This window comes from Gorilla gorilla, chromosome 17, assembly GCF_029281585.2.
Source record: "Gorilla gorilla gorilla isolate KB3781 chromosome 17, NHGRI_mGorGor1-v2.1_pri, whole genome shotgun sequence".
Taxonomy (NCBI): Eukaryota; Metazoa; Chordata; class Mammalia; order Primates; family Hominidae; genus Gorilla; species Gorilla gorilla.
Window position 1 is genome coordinate 61,919,435 of NC_073241.2, and position 18,766 is coordinate 61,938,200.

The 18,766-nt window shown below is 39.1% G+C and overlaps 1 protein-coding gene across 1 annotated transcript in view; it reads right to left on the reverse strand.

Annotated features, from left to right (window-relative positions):
* Positions 1-18,766, reverse strand: part of KLHL14 (kelch like family member 14) — a 99,332-nt gene that overhangs the window by 13,233 nt on the left and 67,333 nt on the right. The window contains exons 4-5 of the mRNA XM_031003574.3: positions 9,495-9,584; positions 1,240-1,318 (exon numbers count right to left, since the gene is read on the reverse strand). Of these exons, the coding sequence (XP_030859434.1) occupies positions 1,240-1,318; positions 9,495-9,584 (169 nt within the window). The remainder of the gene's footprint in view (positions 1-1,239; positions 1,319-9,494; positions 9,585-18,766) is intronic.

Consider the following 18,766-nt stretch of genomic DNA (forward strand, 5'->3'; position numbering starts at 1 on the left):
CCAATTTAATCTCAGGGTAATCTACTTGAATGTTATAAAAAGGGAGATATTCAGGTGAGAGGTCATGTAAGAAATAGAAAAGAGAAAGAATGCTGCTGCTGATTCCCTTTTTTTTTTTTGAGATGGAGTCTTACTTTGTCGCCCAGGCTGGAGTGCAGTGGCGCAATCTAGGCTCACTGCAACCTCTGCCCTCTGAGTTTAAGCGATTCTCCTGCCTCAGCCTCCCAGGTAGCTGGGATTACAGGCGCTTGCCACTGCGCCCGGCTATTTTTTTTTTTATTTTTATTTTTTTTAGTAGAGACGGGGTTTCACCATCTTGGCCAGGTTGGTCATGAACTCCTGACTTCGTGATCCACCCACCTCGGCCTCCCAAAGTGCATGCTGAAGAGGCAATAGGTTGCAGCTTACTGTCTATCACACTGGAGAATTTGCTCAAGAGGATGTCTAGATATTATTTGAAAAGAACCAAGTGTTCAAAATCTAGGCTGTGAATTTGCATGTGCAGATAAAGCCATGGTGTCATGCCTGAGGAACAGCTAGGAGAGACAAAATATATGTAAATATAGTAGCCATCTTGTCCTTTGGTAGCCAGGAGACTTGGTCGAGATAACTACTCTGTATGCAAAAAAATGAGATGACACGTTGCAAGACTAATTTTTTTTAAAGCTAACAAATTACTTGTTCTTGAATGTATGGATTCAAAGACATTTGGGGAGGAAAATGTAAACAAGACAAAATTTACTACTGAGATGTTAAAGTTCAATATTTCATATCTAATTATCGAAATATCTAATATTTAAATATTGAATTTTAATATTGAATATTGAAGTTAATACTAAATAATTTAATATTGAGTATTGAAATGTCTGTACCAAAATGCACATCATTGCAAGTATAGTGTTTTATATTTCAATTTTAGGGTTTAAATATATTATCACCAAAAAGAGTGGTATAGCCAGAGAAATTGTAGCTCTGTTTGCAAAATACCAATCAATATAATCAAGAAAGACAAGCCACACATTTTTTTTTTCTTCCTACGTTAGGACAAATAATTGACTTATTTTTGTCTATTGAATTAACAAGGGAGGTCATGGAAACTGGCTAGGCCAAGTTTTGTATTTCGCCTCATATGTCTTTCATTGACTCTATTTAGCATTCCTTCTCACAAAAAACCACCTAGCACCCATGCCTCCTGTAAAGCCGTCACAAACGTTTCAGGTGCAAGAAATAAACACTTACCTTTCCTGCATGGGTGGAAGTTGAATCCAGCTATTAAATCGAGGATCATATCGGCTGACAAAATTTGTACTGTGTTTTCCTGTAAAAATGTATTCGAGACATTTAAAACTTAGATTCTTTTGTTGATTTGCACATGTAGTAGTGTTTTATAAGACGTCTCTATTCTCAGGTTTAACAAATAGATGAATTAAGTAGAGGGAATACCTAACACAGCACGGGCGATGAGTCAATAGAAAAATAAATGTGCTACCTCAAGTGTTTTTCCTCTTTCCTTTTTCTCTTTTTGCAATGAGTTAGGAAAAACTAAATCAACCACAATAATCAAAGCAACTACATTTACCAAACTGGCTTTTGTTACAGTGTTAGGATAAAAATATCTCAGGTGTTATTGGTGTTTTAATGTTTTAAACACAGTAAGTTATTGTCTGTAAATTATCAGTTCCAAAGACTACCTTGTATGATGGTATCTCTGGTTAGAGCCATTTAAACAACAACAACAACAACAAAAACTTCTTACATCTTCTTTCTTTTCAGAAAAAATTATTTTAAAAGATAATATTTTTAGAGAAGTTTTAGGTTCACAGCCAAATGGAAAGAAAGGTATAGAGATTTCCCACGTGTCCCCAGCCCTCACATGTGTATGGCCTCTCTATCAGTGGGAGAGTCTGCTCTCTCTGTTCAAACAATAGCAGCCACTACAAAAAGAGCCTGATTGGGAAAGTTAGTTTTGTCTTATGCATATCATGTAAGTTCTGTGTGTGTATTTGGGGGGAGCACAGTTGCTGTGACATATACACAGGTGTATTTGCTGAAATGGGAAATGTGAGTCCTCTGAGCCGCTTAACCAGCTTATCCTCTCTGTTGAGCTGAGAAGCATGGTAATGCCTCCAAGGTATTAAAATGAATCTTATTTTATATACATGTTAACATTAAAACAAGAAATGGAAGCAAAATAATATATTACATTCTCTGTGTAGCACCTGAGATGATAATCATGTAGAGGACTTGAAGCCTTAACTCTAAAAGTCTACCTTTATTTATATAAGTGTAACTAAACATTGAGAGATGGGTACCAAATTCACTACAGGACTGAACAGATAGGGGTGTGTGAGTGTGTGTGCATGTGCTCACACAGACATGTCCACCCACACAATTATTAACTGTACAAATATATATCAAGCACCTAGCACCTACTGTGTGTTTTATGTATTCTAGAATCTGGAAATATATTGGTATGCAAGAAAGATGTAGTCCGTATCCTTATAAATGAATAAACAAACATATAATATCAAGTAGCGATGAATGCTATTAAAAAATAAAGCCAAGAATGATAAAGGGGAGGCCAGTTTCAGTAGCATAGTCACCTGCTCACAGATGTCTTCGGCAAGCCATGCCAAGCCTGAGAGAATGAGCCTCTCAGGCAAGGGAGCAGGAAAGAATTAAGTCCCTGGGCTGGCAGTGAGTTCAAAAACAGCAAGAATGCTAGGGTAACTGGGCAGAGGTCAGAAAGGGGTCAAGGGCCAGAACATAGTGTGCCTTGTGGGCTGATGCAGGATTTTATATTTTGTTATAAGGACAATAGCAAGTCACTGGAGAGTTTTGAGCAAGTGAAAAACAGTCCAATCTATCATGCTGGCTGCTGTATAAAGAGTAGACTACAGGGGGGCCGCTGTGGAAGAGGGGAACTGTCAGGACGCCACTACAATCATCAAGGTAAGAGCTGTGGTGGCTTGAATGAAGGTGGAGGTGGTGAGAAATGGTTGAGTTTTAAATCTGTTGTGCAGGCATAGCCAAATAAAATTTCCTGAGGGCTTGAATATCGGTATGAGAAAAAATGAGTCATTAGGGATGGCTGCTAGGTTTTTAGCCTGAATAACTGAATGGAAGGTTATGCAATTTGCTGAGGTGGGGAAGACCAAGGAGGAGTAGGTAGGGAGTTGGGAAGAGAAGTTTATGAGCTCTGTTTTGGAATTAACCTTGAGAGACCTATAGGATCTCAAACAGGAAGTGTCTGGTAGGCCACTGGCTAAGTGCAGCTATGGGTGCAAATTTTGGAGTCATTAGTCCAGAGTTATTATTTAAAAGCATAGGATTGAGTGAAATCATGTATGGAGAGTGTATGAAAATGAAAGACAATGGGTCCTCAGAGTGAGCCCTGGAATAGAAGAAGCAAAACCAACAAAGGAAAAGAATGCTCAGAGATAGGGGGAAAGGTGTGGTATTTTGGAAGCAAATAGTTTCAAAAGGAAGGGAAGTGAGCAACTGAGAAGTGACTATGGGATTTGGCAGCATGAAGGTTGCTGGTGGCCTCAACAAGAATTGCTTCAGTGAACCGGAGGGGATGAAAGCCTGAGTGCAGACTACTCAGGAGAGACTAAGATGTAAGAAAGTGGAGGTAAGAGGATAGGCACTGCTTCTTAGGACTTTTGCCATTGAAAGAAGATTATAGCTGGAGGATGCAGTATTGAAGGAAGGTTTGTTTGGTTGTTTTCAAAGTTCGGACACACTGGAAAGTCCTTGAGCAGGCAAGAAGGAATGAGGAACAGACTTTAGAATTGGGGCAGAAACAATAATGGGGGAAGACAGAATATATAAGTTGCAGTGGGAATAAGTGAATAGATTGGAGGCAGCAAAATGAAGAGTTTATCTTCTGAGTGCTTCTATTGAACTAAAAAGGAAGGCCATCAACTGAGAGTGAGGATGGTGCCTTTGAAGAAGGAGGCATTTGAAAAGACTGAGAAATGAAGTAGTTACCTTGGAGGGTAGAAAGGCGCATTAACCACAGAGATTTAGTGGAGCTGAATAGTAGCCACCTTGGCTGTGTGGTTTTCTCTATCCACATTTAGCTGCTCAGGGGCAGGGGAGAGAGGGAAGAGAGTTAGGTTTAACCAGGACTAGTATTGCCAGGCAAATACAGAGGAAGGAGAGAGAGAACAAAAGGGCGGCAGGTTTATGAGGAGAGTGGTTATAGGGATGGGCCATAGAAGCTAAGCTCAGTAAAATGGGAAGTAAGGACACAAGGGGATGATGGACAGTGAAAAGGTGGCATTACCGGCAAAACAGTGGATTACTGCCACATAAAGAGGCAGCAAATGGTATCATCTGCAGATATCCTTTAAAGTGCTTGGGGTTTTAAGGGATTGAGAATGGCAGTAAAGACAAAACAGAAAAGCTGCTTGCCTCCAATAATATAAAGTATGTGGGGGAAGGAGATATACACTGGCTCCCATTAGAAAGAGTGGCTGGGAAAGCAGTACTCTCAGAAGATAGCCAGGTTTTGGCTGGGCATGGTGGCTCACGCCTGTAATCCTAGCACTTTAGGAGGGCGAGGAGGGCAGATCTTTGAAGTCAGGAGTTCGAGACCAGCCTGGCCAACATGGTGAAACCCCAGCTCTACTAAAAATACAAAAATTAGCTGGGGATGGTGGTGGGCTCCTGTAATCCCAGCTACTTGGGAAGCTGAGGCAGGAGAATCACTTGAACCCAGAAGGCGGAGATTGCAGTGAGCCAAGATCGCACCACTGCACTCCAGCCTGGGCAACAGAGTGAGACTCCACAAAAACAAAACAAAACAAAATAAAACAGCGCTAGGTTTTGATTAGAAAAGAAGTTGAAGGAACCATTCAGAGGAGAATTTAAGGATTATAGATATTTTGCTGATGTGAGATCATGAGTTACAGGAATCATGTGGGAAAGTTTGGATGGTTAGGTTGAGTGGTAAATTGAGTTTTATTTGGGGACATACAGGAAGAGATAAGAGTACGAGGGGGAAAGGAAGACTCAGAAGACTTGGATTTCACATAAGGAGGCTCCACCTCAAGAAAGAGTTGTTTAGAGCTGGTTAATAAGTGAGTTTTTGTGAAATCTGCAATCATTTCTGTGTAGAAAAAATATCATCATTCTTAGTCAAGTTCCAAGGTTAATTCCCAAATTCAGCTGAAGATTAATGATATTCATAGGAAAGTAGAACCTACCCACCATATATAGGAATGTTTCTCTAGATGTTTGGTTTAGAATTTCCATTTAGAAGACGATATCTGCCTCCTCCTGGCAATGGGGCTGAGAGTGCCTTCACGTGCTGAGCAGTGGTGGTAGAAACTAGCAATGTTCACTTCTGGTTGTAATGGTAGTGGCCTTGATTCAGAGAAGAGGCTAAGCAGAAACTGGTGTAACATGGATGTGAGATGAGAAAATGGTTTCCAGAGGCAGGGTCAATGACGCAAAAGAGTCTGGGTGTGGTGGCTCATGCCTGTAGTCCCAGCTACTCAGGAGGCTAAGGTGACAGGACTGCTCAAAGTCGGGAGTTCAAGGCAGCAGTAAGCTATGATTGCACCTTCCAGCCTGGATAACAGAGTGAGACCCTGTTCCCAGACCCCCCAAAGAAGATGCAAAAATAGGGCAAGAATGGAACACTGGGAAGGCGAAAGGAAGGAAGGTGTTCTGGAGGTGGCAAAGGAGGTGCAGAGAGGATAATGAACCTCAGGAGGAATGAGTGTGGTAGAGTGAGGAAGGTGAGATGAAATGGGGTTATTCTCCTTCCTTGTGGCTACTACTGAGATGCTACCAGCCGCTTGAGAGTGGCAGCCATATGCTATGAAATTTTGGATTATCCTTCACACATTCTGTTTTTTCTCATACTTTTCATTTTTTTCTGATTTTCCTCCACTTTTCTTTTTTGTGCTGGTGCCCTGTCACCAGACACTATCGTTGCTTAACACTTGGCTAATGTGATATATGGGGCAAAGGGTGGTAGTTTCCAGCCAATGGGTAGAGGAGAAGGAGGTGGGAAGAAAAGAAGTTCCCTATGAGCAGTTGTTTTGGGAACCAGTTATCAGGAAGTGACAAATGTAAACTGGGTTTCCATAAGCTGGGGCACTGACAGAGTCTATGCATATCTCTTAGAATATGATCACGCATTCCTATCACTAATGACATGAAGAGAGTTGATAGGAGTTAATAATTATATCTGAGTAGAAAACCTTATGTGTGTATTTTGATTATATTTCCATTAACTAATATATTTGCTGACTTCAAATTGTGGTCATCAATAGATCATCAATAGATATAATTATACTTATTTCAATGAGTACCTGTTTGTGTTTTATGAGCATGTATTGAAATTTGCAATTTTGTACTTCAAGGGCACACATCTCAGATACCATTTTCATAAGAACTTATGTTTAACTTAAGAAGATTTCATCTTTGGGACTGACATACATAACATGTGAACCCACAGATTTAAAAGCTTTCTCCCTGCCAGCTATGATATTAAAGCATGTTATATATTATCATAGGATTGCTATCCTTTATATGTTTTAGTATTAATTGCATGAAGTATTATAATACAAGACTCTCATATTTTAGAGATGGTTGAGTCTCTTCACAGTTTTCAAAATGAGGACTAATGAAGAGTTCACATGGAGCCACTATCCATGTGATCAAATATTGATTTAATTTCACAAGATCAAAAGCATGACTGTTACACATCTAACCAAATACATATGTTTACGTGAAACACAGTGTATTACAGTGGCTAAAGACGACGGCTCTGAAATCAGATAGACCTAGGTTGAAATCAGCTCAGCTTCTTGTAAGCTATGTTTTCTGGCAAGTCATTTAACCTCTTCAGGCTTAGTCTTCTCATAGTAAAACTAGAGCTATCGTGGAATGATTTGCAGGATGCTTATGAGGACTAAGTGAAATGATGCAGCTGAGTGCTTAGCAAAGTTCCTGGCAATAAGGAGTACTCAATAAGTACTACTACTAATACTAACGAAGTCAACTATGGTTGACCAGATGGATGGAGTATGGAAACCATTCATGGGATTGTGGCGGATGCTCTTGTTCATTAGCCCAGATTCCTTTACCAGACCGGTGCACCCATTCCCTGGCTGCTGAATGCTGGCTGCTCATGGTCACGGCGGCTCCTCCTGCTGAACAGGCCACCTCATTGCCTTCCCTCATCCCCCACCTGGGGGAAGGCTTTAGCCAATAACTGACATGAAGTGCAAAAGGCTGGCCTGCTTGCCGCAATGTGTAACCAGTTCTCTATTTAGGTGAGCCCAGCCCATGGTCCAGCCTCCTTTGCCCAGATCTATACTAAATAACCTCACGTGCCAAATGAGTCAGGGACACAATGACTCAGCCTTTCATGTGGACGCTTCCAAAATTCTAAAAAGGGATCTTACACACACACACACACACACACACACACACACACACACACACACAGAGAGAGAGAGAGAGAGAGCACTCCCAGGCCTGTATTAAGGATAAAGGTAAAATTAAAATATAGTAATTAAAGTTATACTAAAATTTAATTCTGTGCATCCTAGTGGTTACAGCAAAGAAAAGAGACACAATAGTCACATGGTTCGCATTAATAATAATTTTCAAAAGCACACAATGCCTCAGTACTTTGGTCTAAAGAATTTATCCTCTGGGGCTTCATAGAGAGCCCATGAGTGGCCATGGTGAGAACCATCCCTATGGTAAATGCAGTTGTGTGCTGTTTCTAGTCATTCCTCACAGCATATTCACTGATGGCTTTAAACCCAACTGCTGTTCCTCTCAGGGCTGGGAAAGAGAAAATCAGTGTAATCCAACAGCATGATTTTATGGGAGTCTGAATTAGTTCAAAGATAAAATCTTGATTCTCTAGACTAGAGGAAGGAATATGTCCTTTCAACTCTCCTGTGTTCCCCCCACCCAATTCTCTCAGATGTGCCTTTGATTAGAAATTGAACAGCAAGTAGTTACAGGTGTTTTTTTGTGTTTTTTTGTTTGTTTTTTTTGCACATGCCTCTGGAACAGGTTTTCTGTGTTGCTGCTTAAGATCTGACTTAAGACCTTAAGTCAGGGAGATTCACGGTGTTTTGTGAGAATGAATTGTGGCACCAAGACTGCTATTTTAACGGAGGTCTATTCTACCTGCAAAGTGCAGTAGGCTGAAGATGTTCCTGTTTTCTCTTGTCATGTTTTAGTTTTAACCTGGCCTTCAAAAAGAATGTTCTGCAGATTAGTTGCTTAGATAAACCCAGTGGCTGCACACTGTGTGTTTGTTTACAAATGCTCCTTACAGTTCAAATCACATCTAAAGAAGAATAAGTTAAATAGTAAATGAGGAGTTTACAATGCATTGTGCGCATGTCAGGGTTTTCTGGTAACATATCGAATCCATCATTACAAAGGTAAGTTAGGGGAGAGATATGAAATATCATCCTTGCTCCTGTTCCAAGTTTCTCACAAAGCCCAGGAACCATCTTCTTTCCAACACTAGAAAATGTGGCACAACAAAGCTGCAGGTCTTGAGAAAGAATGTCCCCCTCTCTTAAAAGAAATGTTCTTGGAGGGTGGCCTGGATTGTTTTCCTTGAAGATTTTCTAGAGTGAACAGATGTAACAATTTTCTATAATTTGCCTTGGTGCAGATGCTGAAAGAGAGCACTCACAATAAAATATACGCAGTATATGTAATTTCAGCTGGATGTTCTGGGGTTTTAAAGTAAAAATGTGTACCTGCAAGCTGTTTTATGGTTTCTCAGTCATAATTATCTCTGTTACACAGAAGGCTACAACTGCAACTCCTCCTTCATGTGCAAGCTTTCCAAAAATATCTTGATAATTTTGCATGTTCTGCAAGCCACAGGGTTCTTGTGTTCGATTTGGGATGTGCGTTAAAATGTTTAATTTCTCTTTGCAATAAGTTTATGATGTAATCACATCTACGGGGAGGATGGTGGATAATCTATGGAAGAAGCACTTGCAAAAGGTACAGCAACTGGAATGGATGTTGAGTAATACCTGCTGCAAAATAATTTCAGCTAAAATTATGTGCGGCATGACTGGACATAATGCTTATGTATTGCAACCCACATTATTATATTGATAAAATGGGAGAAAGGTGGTGGAGAAGATGGTGAGGATTCTTAACAGCTGCAGCTTGCTCCCTTCCTCTAGGGAGTTTGTGCTCATGCTTGTGGCATTCCTCAGGGGATGGATAAGGAGAGGGGCTGGGGTATCACTGTGAAGCCAAATCCCCAGACAGTTGATGAGTGATCGCTCTGCTACACATGTCCCCAGTTAGCTCAATGATTGACCCTCTCTCCAATTGTCAGCCCCATCTCCTTACTACTTCATTTGTCCCCGTTGCACAGAAATGTATTTTCCACACTAATTACAAAATGGACTGCTACTGATGCCCTTCATTACACACATACTTGTTGAGCACCTCCAATTAAGTTGTTCAATAGTTACCATTAGGATTCCACTGGTCCTCTCCACCCAACACGAACAAGAAGTTTTCCACCTCCACAACGCAGTGGTGGGCACTGTTGTATGGCATAACTGAAATTAAGAAAAAAAAAAGACATATGAAATTTTCCATCTCAGGATTTGCTACCTTGGCTCACTGGCTATTTGTTTCACTGAAGTGCATAAAATGTGAGACTGAGTCAGAGGAAGAAGATTGAACAGGTAGCCAAGCCACTACTCACCAATCCAGGGATCCCTATGCAGTGACTCGGCGGTGTGTTCCCAGCAGTTTCAAACCCAACCCCTTTTGACTAATTTTGCATAATGTTATTCCAGAAATTAGTCAAGAACAACCTGTCATGCTGCTTTTGATTCCTAGGTTCTCCTAGCCTGCCTGATGATGTGGATAGTGATCTGAATGACTGACACTCCTAAATGGTCAGGGCTGGGGTTACTTCTTGGAAGAAGTAACCCTGAATACACTTGGAGCCATTAAGATGCTCTGCCCAACTTGGTTTGCTGGCAATCTTTCCATAAACAGACTCAGGGTGCTTGGTCGCTTTCTATTCCACAGCAATGAACAAGCTGAATTTCCATACAGTTTTAAGTTTTTAAATTAAGGTCCTGCTGATTTAATGCCTTCTCCAAATGTATACGCTTAATTTCCTGTACAATGTCATTAGCAGCACAATCACACATTCTCTATCTATCTTCTTAGGAGCTCTTCTGTAACAAAGATGAAAACTGTCAGGAACATCACAAATATCTATTCTCCTTGCCTCTCCCTTCTCTCTGCCCAAATGTGGTGGATGTGAGGAGGGGGCATTATTCAGAAACCCACTAATGCCAGCTTTCTCTGTATTTGTTCTGATTTACATTTCCTTTGGGGAGACACAAAGTACCAGAACAGGATGCTCCTGTCTCCTTTTGTGCTGTGCAGTGTTAGTCTCTGCTACAATAATATCCTATGGTAAATGTAAACGTATACAGCATTAGTTATCATATTCCTACAGTGGTTTGGGCCCAGTTAGGAAAAATGATGTCCTTGTTCAGCTCATCATATGGGCACCTTAAATCTAGGTGAGGACAAATGGGGAGGTGATGTGCATGTTCAGGCAGGGAACTTATTCCTTGACACGGATCAACAGAGCACTTAAGAAACCAGTGCAGTGGGAAATCAATATGAGTCAGGGCCAACTCTTACTTTGTGCTCCTTTGCCAATGCAGGGAGAGAGAAAGTGAGGAGACCTATCTCACGCCTGACTTATTTTGGGTGCTATATAGCTCTCATTTCATTTTGTTTTTATTATCTTTTATTTTTCTCAGAAAGCATTTACGCTGGCTAAGATATGTAAATAAAAAATAAGAAACAGGCACAGGTTTGAGACTTATAACACAGCCTCTGAAAGAGCAAATCAGATCATTTAAGCTTCTTACCAAGGGATTTTAGGAGTTTTGTTTTGTTTATTTACCTACTGACTTATTTATTTGTACTGTAAATATGCATTGTTTTTGAACTTATATCCACAAGGCGGAAGGCATTGGTGTGTAAACCTCCAATCTGGGGGATAATGTAGAAATTGGGTGGCCACTGGTTTGTGCGGTCCATGAATTAGGTCAATTGACTTCGAGAGTCATCTCAAGAATGTCCTTTAGCCCATGAATCCTCAGTTTATCTCTGTGAAAAATGCTTTTACCTGCGTAGATGCTACAGGCTTCACTACTCAGAATTCATTGTGGCAGAGTACACGTGAGGCTCATTGAGCAACAGAGGTAGACTATGTTTGAAAGGTTTTCTTCCCTTTAATTAGTTCATCATTGTCTGGATCATAATGCTGGTTCCAAAATACCAAAAACAAAACGAAGCTTCCCTTGTCATATTACGAACAACCTCATGCTACTCCAGTTGACGGTAATGTCCTCTGGCCAGTGGTAAACTTACTCAGCATTAATTGTCAGCTGTATGCATCAATTCACATGAGATACAGTGCAGTCATAGAGGCCATCGGCTACAACGAACTTATTCTATGACCACAGCTCTTCAAATATTTCTTTTAAACTTTTGGTCAGTTCAACATTTTGCCCAAATCTTATAAATAATGAAAAACGGTATTATCTTTTTTTTTAAAAAAAACAGAAGTCCAGCTTCATAATAAAGTACAGTCTCTGAAAATAAAATGACACTTGTGTTTGTTCTTGCCATTCATTTGCTCTCACTCAGGCAAGCAGAAATTAAGTGAAGGAAATAATACATGATTTATTTTTAAGCCTCTTTTTCATTTGATTACCCCTATTGTTATGCTTTATGCAAACAAATGAAACTATTGCACTAAGCTAACTATTGAACTCTTCAAAATAAGAGAAAAGAAGGTCTTTGAAGTCCTAATTTAAAGGCTACTTGGAGGAATTCTCATCTATTTACACATTTTTACCCTTGTTTTAAAACCTGTCCGCTATATTTCTTGGCTGAGCATTTCAGTATTCTCATTCCTGAATTATTGTCTTTTCTGAATTATTACTGTGAATTGAGAGGCTATAAATATACCCAAATGCTCTTTGAAATTATTCTGAATGTAAAACTCTCCCAAATTTATTTTTAAAAATCTATATTCAATCAATGTTTGAATTTTGCAAAAGACCTAATTTCTTTGACTTCTGATTAAGCCCAAAGAAAAGCAAAATAAATAGGGTAGTGAACAAGAGCAAACAATTGTTTAAAATGGCCTTGGGTACTGTACTTATTGATTTTCTTTTAAATAACCACAGATACATGCCTGCTCCTTTCCAGATTTCTCCAGAGGTGGACAAGTGCCTCGCCCTCGCAAGCAGATAGTGGGGGAGGTTTGTACTCCAGGTTCACATACAGCCCAGTGTGAGTTTTTAGCGTGTCAGTCAGTGAGTTAGAGGGAAAGGGGAAAGAGAAGCTAATCAGGATGAAATGAGATTAAAGGCTGTCTAATTTTACAGCAACTGTGATCCATCAGCCACTGTGAAAGTGACAGTGGAAATGAATGATGGAGACAGACAGGTGGGGCTGTACATTTCACTGATTTATCCTCAAATGCACTGGGCCTTATTTTATTGAGTGAACATGACCGCATTTATCATGACTGTCATCTAAACCCACTTCCCTCCATTTAAAAAGGTCACTTTACTCAGAGGGAGTAGGAGAGAGGCACTTTCAAATCAGATTTAAAATATAATAACACGTGTTCATAAGGCCCTTTGCGAGACTTCTCAACTTTATTAAACAAACAGGTAGTGCTAGGAGAAAGAAAAAGCCAGAAAATTGGAGAAGAAAAAACTTTTCATCATCTGAAGGAGCATTTCATTTCATCTATAAATTTCAAGCAATTTGTACCATTTTTGCCCGTTCCACTCCAAACACCCAAAATTCTATTCTAGTCTTCGGAAATGAAATAAAACATTTACATTTAATATTTTTAATTAAGAAAGTAGGAATCAGGTAATACTGTAAAATAAACTTGGAGAGGATATTGCCACAGTATTTACTCTGCAGAATGACTAATCATCACACAGGAAATAGATGTTAGCAATCATAACAAGCTGAATCTCTGCCACAATTAACTTATGTACCTGTTAATTGTTTTCCCATAATTTTAAGGCCATAAAAATCTCAGTTACACAGTCTTTTACCCCTCCTTCTACCAGAGCAATAAAATGCCCTGAGATCTTATGCACAAAGTTGGTCTTTGTGGATGGGAAAAAGGAGTCAAACTCTCCGGGAATTCCCTATTACTTTTTGCAATAATAACCAGCATTGACCAAACATTTACTATGTGCCACATATATGTACATTAAATATATAATTATATTGATCTATATGATAGCTTTGAAAATACAACAACACTTGCGTTCTTGCTATTCATTTGTTCACATTCAGGCAAGCAGAAATTAAGTGAAGGAAATAATAAATGATAAAATATACTGATAGTATATTTACCTAAATTGGCTCACATCTTTCATTTAATACAACTAATCACAAAGGAGGCATTACTCATTCATTTTATTTTTTTAGAAACACTAAAAGGCCTTGAGAGGGTAAGTCACTTGTTGAAGGTCAGACTCAGGTACCGAACGGCAGAGATAGAATCCAAACATGGGGATATCTGGACCCCAACTCACGCTCTTATCCATTTCACTCTACTGATTTTCAATAGGTATGTTCATCCATCCAGCAAGTAATTACTGAGTTCCTGAGTGTTCAGTGATGGTGTTTCTGAAATTTGTGTATAATTTTTTATATTGAATCGTATTTTAAATGTGTTTATTACTATGATATTTGAATGAATCCTTAAAGCAAGAAGACATTCCTTTAAATGATTTCCTATAAATCTGGATATTTGAATAGCTGGTTTTCTTAAAGCAGAGTACATTTGTTTGATGGAGCCAGAAAAAACACTGAGAAAATCAGCCAGTTAAGGGTGGGTAGAATCTGTTGGCAGATTTTTTTTTTTTTTTTAAACAGTAACGACATATTTCAACCTTGCAAGCAGATTCAAAATATCTTGGTTACAGAGGCTGTTTTCGTGGCCTATAAAATGTCCAGGGGTCTTGTTTGTATTCATGAAGGCCTTACTGTACTAGAGATCCACACTACTGTGTCTCCTCCCACATTTTACATCTAAGGAATGTAAACCTCTTCCAGCAGAAAGTATACATATCCTTTGCAACCCCCAAATTTTCATGAATATCCAAACAAGAGATTGCATAGGGCTGTGCCAAGAATATAGACTTGCTAAATAGATGGTTATTGAATGTTTATCAATTAGATGTGACATTTGTGAAGGCCTTGATATTTTTGGTCTCAAATACATAAGCTTGCAAAACTGTCAGATATAACAAAGTTCTCAATTGTTTTGAAAAAATAATTAATGCCCATGGTAAAAATACAATCTTAAAAAAAAAGGACATACAGAACAAATAAGTCTTCCTCTTACCCTCGGCCCACCCTCAGCCTTTCAGTTCTCTACCACAGAGGCAATCTCTGCTATTATGTTCTTGGGTTTTCTTTCCAGAGACATTATATATATGCGTCATTTTTGTTAACACAAATGGCAGCAGCATACTATAGACATACTGTTTAGTGTCTTGCTTTTTAGCACTTAATAATATATTTATTCTTTCTTTCTCCATTAATCAAGTATTTGTTTTGGTGCTACTCCATGCCAGGCAACGTTGTACCTGCTGGGGAGGTCATGGTAAGCAGCAAACCGGGTACACACTAGTCAGGGGAAGCACATAATAAACACAGACACAAGTAAATAAGCTCTTTTGTTTCAAATGATAAGTGCAAGAAGAAAAATAAATCTGGGCTGGGGAGAGGGAGCGGCAAGGGTAGTGAGTTTTGACAGTGCTCAGGGAAGGCCTTTCTGAGTAGATGACTTCTAAGGAGAGAATTGGCTGAAGTGAGTAAGGGAGCTGTGCAGGGTGCAGGTGCAAGAATAGCAAGTGCAAAGACCTTGAGGCACAGGTTTGAAATGTGTGAAGGACAGCAAGAAGACCAGAACACAGGGATCTGAGATGAAGTAGAGGAGAGAGGCCCAGGGCAGACCAGTGCAGTGTGGAAGGACATGGTCAGAAGATAACACTGGCATTATCGTCCACTGAATTATTTTAAGTGACTGCACAGTGTTCCATTTGATGGGCATTCTATAATTGATTCCATTTCCTTCTGATGGTTAATTCATTCAACAAACATTCACTAAACACTCACTAGGTGCAGACACTTTTCTGGTTGCTGATAATACACAACTGAACGAGGCAGACAATATCCCTGCTCTCCTAGACCTTATATGATAGAGAGGATGAACAACACAGATAAATAAATAACAAATAGGAGCACAGCCAGGTGATGACAGAGGACATAAAGAGAAATACAATGGGACGATGTGCTAGAGAGTGAGTGCCTGTCTATTACTTTAGTTGAAGCAGTTGGTGCAGAAGTGGGAATGAGTTGGTTGTGTCTGAGAAGCAGAGAGAAAGCCTGTGTGTTGTGAGCACCTTGGGTGAGGGCCCAACAGGCATGGGATGAAGTCAGCAGGCAGACATAGGCTGAAATGCAGGTCTTCATGAGCCAGAATAAGCATGGTGGATTTTATGCTAAGCATGATAAAAAGGCATGGGAGAGGTTTAAGTGGCAGGATGACATAATCTGATTTATGTTTTAAAAATATCAGTCTGGCTACTATTGAGGTTGTAGGAGGGAAAGAAGGAAAAGAGGAGGATCAGGCAGAGGTTCCTTCTGTGACCTAGATGAAAGAAGATAGCAGCTTGGCCAGGAGGGGACAGTAGAGATGGACAGATTGGCTATGCTTTGAAGGTTGCTGCTGTTACAAGCAGTGCTGTGTTGAGTGTCCTTGCAGATACATAACACGTGGATAATTTATCTGTAGGGTTGATTCTTCTAAGTGAAATTTCTGGGCCAAAGAATAGGTACATTTTACATTTTGATGGAACCCATTTTTACATTTGTATCTTTGCCAGTATGGTGAGTGAACAATTGATGTCTAGTTAAAATCTAAATCTTCATTTATTTGTGGTACAGGTGTAGCATGTTTTCGTACATTTAAAATCCATTTGTATTTTATACATTTTTGTTGGGTTTGAGTTTTTGATATAATTTATGTTACTTATAATTACATAATTTCTGTTTTAAGGTATTCTTTTCTAGGAACGGACAAAATAAATGATATCTTGGAAGCATCATACTGCTAGAATACATATTTGTGAAATATTTACTCATTGAAGCAAATTCAAATAGCAATTACATGCTGTTGAAAACAAATAACCTGAAAGAAAGATGCTTCCCTTTAATAATATTGAATATTCCTTGCCATGGGCTCTTAGAGGTTTTTTTTTTTTTTAAAAAAAAAAGTCTTCAATTTTATAGTAAATGCAATTGAGAAACATAGATGTTTTAAAATTTGCTAGTTAGTTTAATCCTACCATTCAGTCTTTCAGCAAAGATCTAGCAAGCTGGCTAATGCATTTCTGGAGATAGAAACAGACACACAGTAAAACATTTTACATATTTACACATTTTACACATTAGGAAGGGCTTGATAGATATTATTCAATAAATAATTTAAGATATTATTAAATAAATAAATAGAAAAAAGCTCTGCTACATTTTTTCTGTTATATTTGGGCTCTACTATAGTTTCAAACTACAAATAAATGGAAACATTTTGTGTATTTGGGGATGATTTTATCATTATGGACAGTTAGTCTGGAAAGTTTAACTCTGTAAGAGTTTTTATGGTCAGAATCCAGTTATGAGTTGGCAAATGTTCTGAATTAACCCAAAGGTGGCCAGAACTTTCTCCCTTACCTCCTACTTGTTCTGCACATACCAAGCCAGATTTTCATAATCCCTGGAGATGAAGTTATTTAAGTGAGTTTAAGGTGTATAAATCTAAAAAAAAGTGCACATTTAGGAGGCTGTGCAAGAACCAAGAGAGCTTGTCTCTCATAGTTCAAAATTGTATCTAAGGGTCAGTTTTCTTGACTATGAGGATCGTTTCATGACTCCCTCATCTTTGCAATGATTGGACTAAATGCATACTTTTACTGTATCACTTGCCAAGTGATGAAACAGTGTATTAAAAGGCTTGTCTTTGGCTTGTCACCCCCAAAAGATCTATGAGCCCCTGAAGGCCAGATGCTATCATCTCTGTAGCTTTATGCCTAGCACAGAACTCAGCACATAGTACTGGGCCAGACTCTGGCATCCCTATAGCATTTAGGCATAACATAGTAATCAGAAATATTAATGTATCAGTAAATATTGATTTATTGATCAACGAATAGCACGAATGACTGAATGCTAGCTAAGAGACTATGGAATTTATTTTTTTGGAAGGTGGAAAAGATTGTGATGGATGCCAGAAGATGTGAAGGAGGCAGGAAGTTAAAGAAGGAAAAAAGAAGAAAGGGTGCCTTTGGTAAGGATTCTATGGCTTCTAGGATAGATGTCACCCATGCAACACATATGTCAGTTTTAAGCAAAGGAGGTTTGTAAGCTTTTCGAAGGCTGGCCATATATTATTTCTTTCCAGAACTATGATAACACCTAATTGTGCCAAGGGCAAAGGTTTTCAATAAAACCTTGTTGATTTACAGTTTTAGTTCTGAACACTTAACTTGGGGAAGTGCTAATAAGCAGTGACATTAATGTGACTTCACATTGGACTTCTATTACCTGTTTAAGCAAAACTGACCTTCAAAGTCTTATTTTTATCTTAGTTCAAATATTTTCACTAATATATTCCTAAATTATGATTGTGTTATTTTAATATCAATGGTTTTACTTTGAATACTTCCTAGCATGCTAGTAGGAACTTAAATGTAGTTTTATTTTTACTTTTGGAGAGTAAAAAATCTTTGGGAATGAAAGCTGCCATCTCTTTCAAAGGTTAGCTTTTTTTTCCTGTTTTACAAAGTGTTGTGTATTTCAGAGACATGTCAATGAAACACTCTAGAGCTTTGATGATTGCCCTTTTCCAAGCGTCAACACAATGTCTTCCTGATCATATTTTTCTGGAAGAAAGTATCATTCTGATACTTTTTATTGTTCCATACCCCAAAAGGCTCGTGTCAAAAATAGTAAACCCTCTAAATGAATTAAAGTAGCAGAGCAACATATATGATTTAAGCATTTGATAATAAAATCTTTGACAAAGGTTAAGGGAGTCAGGGCTATTTATAAGGTGGATGATATGGCAACAGGATAGCAAAAATGATTGTTATGTAGTTTAAATTATCTTAGATGATGGCCCCATAGTTGCCCCAAGTTATTGAGGGCAGAAGGAAGGAAATGGGTGTGGCCTACATAATGAGGATTTATAAGAGGAGTTTTCTGATGCAAAACCCACATACTCAAATATGGGAAAGTGAACTCTAGTTGTTCACTTGAAAACCTACAAGGTATCAGAAGATCTAATTGAGAATCATATTTCGGGCCAGGCACAGTGGCTCACACCTGTAATCCCAGCACTTTGGGGGGCCGAGGCAGGCAGATCACCAGAGGTCAGGAGTTTGAGACCAGCCTGACTAACATGGTGAAACCCCGTCTCTACTAAAAATACAAAATTAGCCGGGCATGGTGGTGTGCACCTCTAATCCCAGCTACTCGGGGGGCTGGGGCAGGACAATCGCTTGAACCCAGGAGGCAGAGGTTGCGGTGAGTTGAGATCGCGCCATTGCACTCCAGCCTGGGCAACAGAGCATGACTCTGTCTCAAAAAAAAAAAA